Genomic DNA, 11,824 nt, shown 5'->3' with positions numbered 1-11,824 from the left:
GTTCCTTTGAAGGAAGCACCCAGTGTGTTTACTGATGGTTCTAAAACAGGCTGTGGAGCCTATATGGTAGGTGAGAAAGAGCCAGTGTTGTATCGGTTTCAACCTGGTTCCCCTCAAATTGTTGAATTGAAAATTGTTATTGAAGTGTTTAAAAACTGTCAATTTGCCTTCAATTTGATTTCAGATTCCGTTTATGTGGTTAATGCAGTTAAAATATTAGAAATAGCAGGCCCCTTAAAGATTAGTAGTACCGTATGTGCCTTGTTGAAAGAATTATAAAACTTGATTTGGCAAAGAAAAGAATGGTTTTATGTCCAACATATTCATGCACATACGGGTTTGCCTGGGCCGTTAAGTAAAGGAAATGATGTGGTTGATCAATGCACTCGTAAGGAATTTCTTTTCCTGAGTTCATCCTTGGAGCAAACAAGACAGTTTCATCAAATTTTTCATGTTAATGCTAAGACGCTGCAAATGAAATTCCACCTCTCTAGAGCAGATGCTCAACAGGTGGTTTTGGATTGTCCACAATGTGTTGTGCATCATCATCCCCCTAGTGTGGGAGTAAATCCCCGGGGATTGTTGCCACTTAAGATCTGGCAAATGGATGTTACCTATATTTCAGAATTTGGAACACTTAAATATGTTCAAGTGTCAGTAGATACCTACTCAGGCATAATCCATGCTGCGCCCTTAAGTGGTGAGAAGGCACGTAATGTCATCGCCCATTGCCTGGAAGCATGGGCCTCCTGGGGAAAACCCCAGCAGTTAAAACCAGATAATGGACCAGCCTACACAGCTCAGACTTTTGCCTTATTTTGTAAACAAATGGAGGTACAGCTTTCCCATGGATTACCTTATAATCAGGGACAAGGAATTGTGGAGCGAGCTCATCGCACCTTAAAAGAATGTTTACAAAAACAAAAGGGGGGAATAGGCCAAGGCTGTACCCCTAAAGAGAGGTTATCTCTTGCCCTTTTTACCCTTAATTTTTAAAATTTGGATGTTCATGGCCGCTCGGCAGCAGACAGACATCAAGACTTACATGGTCCATCTAAGGGCATGGTGAAATGGAGGGATATCCTGACGGGCTCCTGGCGAGGGCCTGATCCCGTGCTGACATGGGCACGAGGTTCTGTTTGTGTTTTTCCTCAGGATCAGCAAGATCCAGTGTGAGTGCCCGAGTGCCTGGTGCGGAAGGTTTGCCATGAAGACCCTCCTGAGGCTCGTGATGATGATGGTGACAGTGACACCAGGGTTAGAGACTGAGGGAGCCGGAGGCATCTAGAGAACCCCTGCTTCGTGACATCCTCCTCTTGACTAAGTGGGCGGGTTTGGGTTTCTTGGCCATACTCATGGTATTAGCCTCCCTTGTCTGCCTGTGGATTATCTGTAAGATCAGAGCTACACAGAGCCAGAACGCAGCCATGATTGTTCAAGCCTTTGCAGCCTTTGAGGCCGGACAGTCCCCCCAAGCTTGGCTGGCAGCCATCAAGCCTTGAGTCGTTACGTTCAGGTTGTGAGGCTAGGCACTGCACTTGAGGTATACTGTCAGCTGCTCGCAGCCTCAAGGAGAGCAAGTCTGATAGATGCGGGTTAGTACCGTCCTTTTCCCCAATTTATGCAACTTCTCCCGCCTCAGAAAAAATCGGTACTGGGTGGGTCTGGCATTGCCTGGGTAGAGATACCTTGGAAGGGCTAGTACAATGTCCTTTTCTCTCCTTCTGAGATCAGACCTCTACTCTCACCTGTTTCGTACAAAAACAAAAAGGGGGAACTGTGGAGAGCTGCATAGTGCTGCGCCCTTAAGATGGCGCCGGTCTTTGCCTTCTGCCACCTGTTGGCGAGTGCTCTTAAGAGTAAACAAGTCCTTATTTGGCTGTGGCTGGTGATCTGGCTTGTCTCCATGTGTGTGGACCTATCTGCTGTTGCCATGTGGCAGACGGGGGTAGGCTAGTCCTAGAGTACTTAAGCCTGGGAGGTGCTTCCCCCAGGGTCAGAAGATTGTTCAAGATTCCTGAGTAAACTGCTTGGAGAAGAGCTCATGTGTTGCATCTTCCTTGCTGGACAAGGGTCGGCGCGACACATGTTCAAGCCTTTTTAAGGCTAGATAACATTGTGATGGCATTGCTTCATTGTAGAGCACTTGTCTAGCATATTTAGAGCCTTAAGTTCAACCTGAAGCACAAACACAACAGAACACAACACAAAACAAAACCAAATAAGGAAGTAATAGATTAGATGTCTTCCCTGAGATCTCACTAGAAAGTAGTACCACTATTCTAGAACTCTTGAATGAAGAGATGTTATTGTAAACTCACCCTTCAATACAAGTAAAATTAATATAGGCTCCAAATTCAGTGCCTGTGTATACATGTACCAAGCCGTTCAGAGGATCTGGAAGAGTTCTACATCTTTTACCTATGAGAAAGAAGCAGAATTTTAGAATCAAGTATAGTAAACTGAACTTTCTGTAGTTTATGAATTTCTAACCTGATAAGAACTTACTGTAAAATATATATAATTGTAATACTTCAAAGGTTTTGCCACTTTGAGAAAATTCATCAGACACTAGTTTCCAAAAGAACTCTCATCCAAGTCTTTTCTTATATTCACACAGTGACTCCCTAAACATGTATACTTCTTTTATTACCGAAGCATTCTTCTATGTATTCCAACTCACAGGCCTCAAAGTCTGACATTTTTTCACCTCTTTGTTATTAATACCCTTTGCTTCAGAATCATTAATTACTTAATGACACTTGTGCAAAGTTAGCCACCCTAAGTGAAACATCCTGAGGATATTTTCTCTTAATCATGCCCTGTGACAGTCATTCTTATTAAATTTATTAACATTTGAAAAGACAGAATCCCAGAGTAAAGAGATTTGACTGACAAGAATGATCCACATGTCCTATATACCTTAGATAAGATTATTAATGGTGTGTCATAATCTAAACTCCAGACAAACTGAGGCAGACTCTACTCTTTGTCACAAAGGAGCTGCTTCTGCAGTTACTCACGTATACACTTATCTTCAGCACTTGTCCAGGTTGAGTCTTGTTGGCAGGTGATGGAGAACTTCCTCCCTGCAAATCCTGGGCGACATTCATACCTCAAAGCTGTTCCAATGGGAAACACGGATTCATCAGTTGGATTCATAGGTTTGGCAAAAGATAACGGTGATGGGGCAGGGCACTGACCTGGAGAAGAAGACACATCAACACTGCATTGGATGGAAGGACTTGCCTCCTCCCTCACCACTTTCAGTTCTCCAGCTAGCTATTAGGGACCATGATCCTCCTCTCTGGCATTCAGGAATGGATCAGTACTATGGTCAAGGGGGAAAAAATAATAAAATTCAAAAAATGAAACTGCCTTTCATTTTGTTAATGTATTTTCCAATACATGTTTTGATGTATCTTCTAGACTCCGTTATTTTCCTTTAAGGCTTAGTAGCATTTATTTAATTGGCAGATAGAGTCAAATAATATGTAACCAATAATTATCTGTTGGAAAAAAATCATCTCTATTTGATTTTGGAAATACTACATTTTCGTTATGACTTCTTTTCCTCCTAATACTTTCACTTAATACTCTTCTTACTCTACTAGATGCTAAAAGTGTCATATTTAAATATTCCACTTTATTATACAGTTGCCTATTTCTGTTCATTAAGCCTACTTTTTATTTTATATATATTCAATCAATAGAACAACCAAATTTAAATTGTTATATTTCATAAAAGGTTAACCTTTATCATATCCCGAATTTTCACAGTAAAATGGGCACTATATTTTGCTCTTAACCATTACTAAAATTTCATATGTAAATTGTACAGTCCTTTCAACTTGCAAAGATTTCATTGCACCTAGAGGCTTCCAAGCTTTTCACATTTTATCCTGGAGTGGGAGTGGGAAGACCTTCCTTAAAGCTGGGACTCAAGGGACTTTTTGAGGACTTGGAGTGGAAGATAAAGTACACATTGCCAAGACAAAACAGTTGTCAAGTGAAACCTGTATCCCTGGACCTGCTTGTCTGGGCCTTTGGAGCAAATGCATAGGTAATGTCTCCACGATAGAAATAAATTAAGGAGTGAGAACTGGGTTAGACACTTGACAACAGCATTTAAATAGCAAAACATCGAAAGATATCACTATCTCCATTTCACAGATAAGAAAACCCAAAAACATAGTAACTATACTCACAAAACCAAATTCTAGGATTAGAAATTGCATCTCTCATATTAGACTTAGGCGCACAGCTTGGAGCAGACAACACCAGACCAAACAGTTCCAAAGGGGAGGAGGTTTATTCAGGACAGAGGGCAAAGATAGGGAGAGAAACATTGAGAAGATGGTGGAGAAAGAGGAGAGAGAGAGGAGAGAAATGGAGGCTGGCCATGACCACATGGAGAGAGGGGGAAGGGAAGGGAGGAAGGGCGAGGGGACAGAGAGAAGGTAGAGGCAAGAGAGTAAGAGAGTAAGAGAGAGAGGAGGAGGCAAGCAGCCCCTTTTATAGTGGGCACACCTACCTGGCTGTTGCCAGGTAACTGTGGGGAGGAGCATACTTGGGTGTTACCAGATAACTGTGGAGGTGGAGTTTAGACAGAATACTAACATTCCCCCGTTTTGCTTTAATTAAAAGAGAAAAATTAGAAAGAGGTGACGGCGAAGCACGAATAGCATCATCGTGATATCTGGATACTTCCTGCTGGCATTGGGAGCAAAGTGTCTTTAGGGGGAATCTAGAAGAATGGGTGTGGAGGATGTTTGTCTGGTCTTTGGAGACTTGGCTGTTTCCTGCTGTCCAGGGTCTATGGAGTGAGCCATCTGAGAATAGGTCAGAAGGAACAGGTCCAGTAGAAGCAGCTGTGTGTGTGACAGGAGATGGAGCATTTGGAGGTTGTTTCTCTGGAGCTCTTTTGGATGTGCCTGGACTTGACAAGACCTGGATGGCGTCTATTTGGTCCATGAGAGCTAGATCTGAGTGGGTTTCCTGTAGCTTATAAGTTTACAAAAGAGATAACAGCATGAGTTAACAACACGAGCAGGCTTTAAGATGAACCTTTGTTAGATCGTATAGTGAAATGTTTTATTATTTAGGCCAGTTTATAGGAACTCAGATAATATTAGGACAGTGGGATAGTTAGAAAAGGAAATATGAAGCATTTAATTGATGGAAACTGAGTTTAGGCAATGAGGTAACAGATAGTATCTGTGGAATCTTAGCTGTCAATATAGTCAGAAGTCTGAGAAACAATAAACAATAATCTACCAGTTACATATTTTTTTTAAAAAGTGACAGAGTCCACTTTCCAATAGTTCCCATAGTCTCCATATCTCTCGGGCGAAGTCAATTTGGCTTCCAAGTGTAGAAGACGCGGGGCTTTTTCTCTGTGGAATGGATATGTATGCCATGAGAAAAGACTTACCTTGGTTTAGCCAAGTCATTTGATTCAGAGCATCCAGTTTAGCCCACTGTGTTTGTTAGTGACTATATCATCACATAAAATCTAGGCTGTATCTTCTAGGTATCTGGTATCCAAGTCTTCTGAAACCATCTTGGGGTAACTGTTAGAGGCTTTGGGAATTCTGTTGGCCATAAGCTTAAAAAATACTATCAGCAGACTTCTGACAAGATTGAGAGCCATAAGGATTGGTTGTAACTGAATAGAATTTAATAGCAGTATTAAAAATCTATCAAGACAGAGCCTTTACTATCCTGTCTTAAGTAACTTTGGCAGGTTGTGTAGGTAGAGAAAAGCACATTTTTGTATTAGCAAAGAAACATTTGGCTAGGACCAGAATAAGAATGCTGGATCTTATGGTTGGTGGGAGGTTGGGCATCAGCGGCAGCAGGGCGGGACTTCCTGCTAGCTCCGGAAGTCGCTGCCCAGTGTCTCTGGCGGCTAGAGGTTGTAGTGGGCACGGAAAAGCAAGCATGTCCCATATCACAGCAACGTTCATGTTAGTTGTTTTTGTAGCGGAAGGCACCACTAGCACTCGCTTTACAGTTCCCGGGCAAAGAGGGAGAGGGAACATCTAGGTGAAAGACCAGGTGTTAGGACTGGATGTCCATATGTGAGTTCAAAAGCTGAAATTAGGAGAGGTCGCTTGGGAAGGGCTCATAGCTTGAAAAGAGCCAGAGGTAGGAGTTTTACCCAGTCAAGGTGAAGTTCCTGTGACACCTGGACAAGAGTGGTTTTTTGGTGGTTCTTTCTGTCTTACCTGAAGACTGAGGATGATAGGGGATATTAAAATGCCAGGGGATATCAAGGGCATTAGATAGAGTCTGAGAAACTTGGGAAGTAAATTCCGGCCCATTGTCTGACTGGAGGGAGGCGGGGACACCAAAACGGGGGGATGATCTCTCTGAGGAGGAGATCAGAGACTGTCTGAGCCCTTTGGTTAGTTGTGGGAAAAGCCTCTACCCAGCCTGAGAAGGTGTTCACCAAGACCAGGAGGTACTTGACACATTTTACAGCAGACATGTGCATAAAGTCAAGTTGCCAGTCAGTTCCAGGAAGGGAACCTCTAGCCTGATGGGTAGAAAAAGGGGTGCTACGATACCTTGAGTTGGGATCTGACATCTGACAGATTTTGCAAGAAGCAGTGATCGATTTTAAGAAACTTAAGTTCTCAGGAGTAGGCTGTAGGTGGGTCTTAATGAAATAAGACAGCACTTGGCTGTTAGGATGAAAGAGTTGGTGATATGAGCAGGAAGGGCCTGTACCTCCACCACCTTGGCGTCTGACACTATGGCATAGCCAGCTTTCCTGACCCCTTCATGAAGAAAGGAGCTTCCATCTGTATACCAGGTAAAGGTGGCTTGAGGCAATGTGCCCTCCTGTATGTGTGAAGGATGAGGTAATAGTTCTTCTAAGGTTTCAGTACAGGAGTGAGATAGAGAGTAGTCAGTGTTAGGTCGGGAAAGAAGATTGGAAATATTAAGAGGTGGGCATGATTGAAAGGTGGGTGTGGAGGCTTCTATTAGGGCTACCTGAAGAGAAAGAACCCTGCAGGGAGGTAGAGTCTGTAAGCCTTTATAAGTTAGGAGCTGTGACAGGTTGTGAGAAGAAAGGACAGTTATAGGTGATCTCAGGGTTAGTTTCTTTGATTCTCGAATAAGGAGTTCAGCAGCTGCTTAGGTACAAATACAAGGTGCCCATCCCTGGATGGTTGGATCTAGTCTCTTTGACAAGTATGTTATGGGTACAAAAGATGGTCCCAGTTGGTGACCTAAGGCTCCAAGGGCAAATCCCTATTTTTTAGTTACGTAGAGGGAAAAAGGACGAGTCAAGTCTGGGAGATGTAAGGCTGGGGCCTTAAGGAGAGCCTGTTGGAACCTTTGGAAGGGCTTAGTGACAGGTTTGAGAAGAGATTCGTGGGTGGGGCCTAATGTTGCTTCATATAAGGGTGGAGAAAATAGGGAAAAGGAAGGAACCCAAGAATGCAAAAAGCTAGCCATTCTTAGGAATGATAGAATCTCTTCCTTTGTAGGAGGAACAGTTAGAGACTGAATCAGGTTCTTTCTATCTAAGGTAATAGCCTTGTGAGTTGAGGTTATTTCTAGTCCCAAATAGGTGATTTGAGGAGTGGACAGTTGGACTTTAGAAGGTGAGATCCTGTAGCCCCGACTGGAAAGGAAATTTAGAAGAGCAGCTGTGTCAGCTTGGCTAATTTCTAGGGAGGGGCTACAGAGAAGAACATCATCTACATAAAGTACAATCTTAGATCTAGGGAGAGATAGAGAGATTAAGTCAGAAGCCAGGGCATGACTGAACAAAAGTGGGCTGTCCCAGAATTCCTGAGATAGAACAGTCCAGGTAAGTTGGGTAGAAAAGTGAGTGTCAGGATCTGTCCAGGTAAAGGCAAATATGTCCTGTGACTAGGTGTCTAGAGGGATAGAGAAAAATGCATCCTTGAGATCTAGGACTGAAAAATGAGAAGTCCCTGAGGGAATAGTAGAGAGAAGCATATAAGGGTTAGCTATGACAGGATGGAGGGGAACTATGGCAGAGTTAATGCACCTGAGATCTTGAACCAGGCGATAGGTCCCACTAGGTTTCTTAACTGTCAGTATAGGGGTGTTAAAAGGGGAAGAGGTAGGTCGAAGGAGGTTTTTCCTTAAGAGGTCAGCAATGATAGGCTTAAGTCCCCTGAGGCTCTGGAGAAAAAGAGGGTATTGGGCTTGGCAGATGTATCTGGTAGAGTCCAGTAACTGGATGACAACGAGAGAGTAATGTTTAGCAACAGAGGGGTTCAGGATGTCCCAAACTTGGGGGTCCACCTGAGAAGCTGGTAAGGGAAATAACATGTTAGCGTTAGTAGGTTGACTGGCTAAAAGAAGGAGCAGAGGAACTGCTGGTGAGCTTGGGCTTAAGAAAATTGGTGGAGCAAAGGAAATAGAAGCTCCCAATTTAGCTAAAATATCTCTTCCTAATAAGGGGACAGGACATGTCGGCACTACCAAAAAGGAATGAGTGAGAGGCACACCCCTAAAAATGCAACTAAGTGGGGGGGGAGTGAAAGACTTAAGGTGAGACAAGTGGACCCAATGAGGGAGTCCTTCAAGTTTAGCAGCTGTAAGGGTCACGAGGATTACCTTAAAAGGATCCTGCCATTTGGGAGAGAGGTGAGGGCCGATGATCTGGAGGGGAGAGAAGCACTTGGTCTCCAATGTTGACAAGCAGTGGACAGGAGACAGTGTGTGGTAGATGGCGGTCAGCAAAGTTCCATAAGAGAGAACGGAGGTGGCAAAGTAATGGGGTGAGTAGATTGTCTGGGAGGGGGGAACAGGCAGAACACATGGAAAGAGTATAACGAAGGTAGATAAATGCTCAAGCATAGGGGACTTGTTTCCATTTACCAGACTGCTGGCAGTATGTGTTAAGACCTCTTAAAATAGTCGGGTCTAGTGTGTCATTACGTGGCTACTTTAGTCCATTATCTAGAGGGTATCGAATCCAGACCTTATTGCAGAGGTGTATCAATTTGGAAGGCCTCAAATCAGGTGTTAATTTTAGAGATTTGAGGTTTTTCAGTAGACAACCCAGTGGGGTGTCTGTGGATACAGTCGAAGACAATGTGGTACCCATTGGGTGACGGCTGTTACCGAGCTATCAGTCGGCGTCCCTAAGGAAAAGCTGGCAACGAAAAATCAGGCTCAGGCTAGATAATCAGGTCATCTTGAGAATATCTAGGGGCCTCTGTGGAGCTAGTCCGGCAGAAAATAGCTCACCTGGTACCAAGATTTCCGGTGGAGCTTCAAGAGCTGGGGAGGGGCCAGGAGCTAATTCTGAGAGGGAAATCACCCAATGGCCAATGTCCTAGGTCGTAGTTCAGCTTGAGGCCAGTCATATGGATTGGGGCAATGAAAAGCCAACTTGTCAGCCCAGGGAAGGTTGGCCAGACCCTAATTGGGCGTCCAGGGTTCCTCCCGCCAATCGGAAACTCCTTACCAATTAAAACGCCAGTGTGTTTGCAGGCTTGTGCAGTCTGGTATCAGGAAAGGTGGAACTGTGAGGTCTGTGTAGACCTGTCTGGCTAGGTTGTGAGCCTCTCAGCTGTGGATGGGGTTGGTCTGCAGCAGCGGTGGGAATTCACACGGTTGGTGATGGTAGGTAGCAGCAGAAGAAGTCCTCCTGGTGTAGTGGTGGCAGCTGCAGCTGTGGGGTTGCGGTGGTGGAGTGGTGGCAGGCCACATGGCATCGGTCTTGTACAGTCACAGCAGCCTCATAGCGGCCGGCTGCGGCTACTGGTGGCCACATGGGTCTCTCAGTTCCTGAAGTCTTCATATCCTGGGTTTTGGCACTAGTGTTAGACTTTGGCGCACAGCTTGGAACAGACAACACCAGACCAAACGGTTCCAAAGGGGAGGAGGTTTATTCAGGGCAGAGGGCAAAGATAGGGAGAGAAAAGTTGAGAAGATGGTGGAGAGAGAGGAGAGAGAGAGGAGAGAGAGAGGAGAGAAGTGGAGACCAGCCATGACCACGTGGAGAGAGGGGGAAGGAAGGGAGAAAGGGCAAGGAGAAGCTAGAGGCAAGAGAGTAAGAGAGTAAGAGAGAGAAGAGGAGGCAAGCAGCACCTTTTATAGTAGGCAAACCTATCTGTCTGTTGCCAGGTAACTGTGGGGAGGAGCATACTTGGGTGTTGCCAGATAACTGTGGAGGTGGAGTTTAGACAGAATACTAACATCTCATATTTATGCGACCCCCTGCTCCCACACCCCCTTTCTCTCACTACAGTTGGCTCTACACTCAGCACAGACAAGTACAATGTACATCTAATAAAGGCAAGCCCGGGGGAGACCAAGCATTCCTGCCTGCTGAGAACAACACAAGATGTGGGCTGAGCGCGCTCCAGGCTCACTCATGGGAAAAGGGCGCTGGGTACCCACAGGGACCCCAGACCAGCATTAGAGTCTGTGCTGAGCCTATTTACCGCGGGTCTCAGGTGAACCGTGCATCTGTGCCTCTCCGTGCCTCCCCTCAGCTCACCCAAAGTAAATGGCAGCAAGAACAGCAGCAGGACGGCCAGCAGGACTCCTCTGAGGCACAAGGCTTCAAGGTGCCCCACGGCGTCCAGAGGCTCTGAACTCGGAGAAGTGGCCTCCATTGCCCTCCCCGGTCTCAAGCACAGTCTTCTGGCAAACCGGTGAAGAAAACAGCCGCACCCAGAGAGCGGGGAAATGGCGCTGGGTTCCGGAATAAAGCTTTCACTACAGCTTCCTCTGGTTGGGCTGGGCCGGGGTCTTGTTTACTTCAAGCTTCAAGGATTTCCCTGGAATTTATCCCTCAGGAGATTGAGTCAGCAAAGCAGACACTGGATCAATATCTGGGAAGTCAGCTCCAGGAAGTTCTCCCATTTGTAAGCACCTTCGACGCCAAAGAAAACAAGGCATTATGGGAACTCATTTGCATATAACCCAGCCTTACTCCTTTTTTTTAAAATCTGCAAGGGTGTAAATACTTTAGTTATTAACTGAAGTGGAAGAAAGCTTTCTCAACAAAATAAATAACATGTAAGAATAACCCATAGTTAATTTTATCAATAATGAAAGACTGAAAACTTTCTAAAATCAGGAACAGGACTGGATTCCTATGTTTGCTAACTATAGTCAATATTGTATTGAAATCTAACCAATGCAATCAGGTAAGAAAAACAAAGAAAATGATTACGAGTTAGAAAGGAATACATAAACAAATCTATGTTTGAAAATGCCATGATCTTGTGTTGTTGGAGTTGAATCCAGGCCTGAGCATGGTAGCCAATCACTGTACTACTTTGCTACAGCCCCAGGCATGACAGGTGTTTCTGTGTAGACAGTCTTCCACAAGACTAATGAGCTCAGTAAAGTTGCAGAATACGAAGCCAACACACCAAGAACAATGACTACTTTGAAAAGGAAATGATGACAACTATATTTGAAATAGCATTTAAAAAGGAAAAATCTAAAAATAATCCCAAGGCAGTAAAAGTCTTACATGGTGAAATCTACAAACCTTTTCTACAAAAGATTAAAGAGATAAGTACATGGAAACTCATGGTTGTGATTTTCATACAAGCATCCCCCAAGAGCTCATGTATTGAAGACATGGTACTCAAATGATGGACCCAGTCATTGAAAAAATGGTGGCATTGTGTGGATAGAGTCCATCGCTAGATATGTAACTTAATGGCAGCATTAGTAAGTGGTAGTGACTAAGAAGTGGGCCCTGCTGGAGGATACAGGCACGCCTCTGAAGGCTACATGTGGTCTGTCTCTCTCTGATCTCTAGCTGTTAAAAGACAAGTAGACTCCTCTGCCACACACTCTCACT

At 44.5% G+C, this 11,824-nt stretch overlaps 1 protein-coding gene across 1 annotated transcript; it reads right to left on the bottom strand.

Annotated features, from left to right (window-relative positions):
- Positions 1-2,317: 2,317 nt before the first annotated feature.
- LOC114635710 (complement component receptor 1-like protein) lies at positions 2,318-10,666 on the bottom strand. The gene is made up of 3 exons (XM_028784179.1): positions 10,502-10,666; positions 3,024-3,203; positions 2,318-2,421 (listed from the first exon to the last, which is right to left on the bottom strand). The coding sequence occupies exons 1-3, from the start codon at positions 10,617-10,619 to the stop codon at positions 2,318-2,320; spliced, it is 402 nt and encodes a 133-aa protein (XP_028640012.1). The 5' UTR covers positions 10,620-10,666.
- Positions 10,667-11,824: the final 1,158 nt, after the last annotated feature.

The sequence above is a fragment of the Grammomys surdaster genome, unplaced genomic scaffold (genome assembly GCF_004785775.1).
Source record: "Grammomys surdaster isolate TR1022 unplaced genomic scaffold, NIH_TR_1.0 116633, whole genome shotgun sequence".
Classification (NCBI taxonomy): domain Eukaryota; kingdom Metazoa; phylum Chordata; class Mammalia; order Rodentia; family Muridae; genus Grammomys; species Grammomys surdaster.
This window is presented reverse-complemented; position numbering and strand designations above follow the sequence as displayed.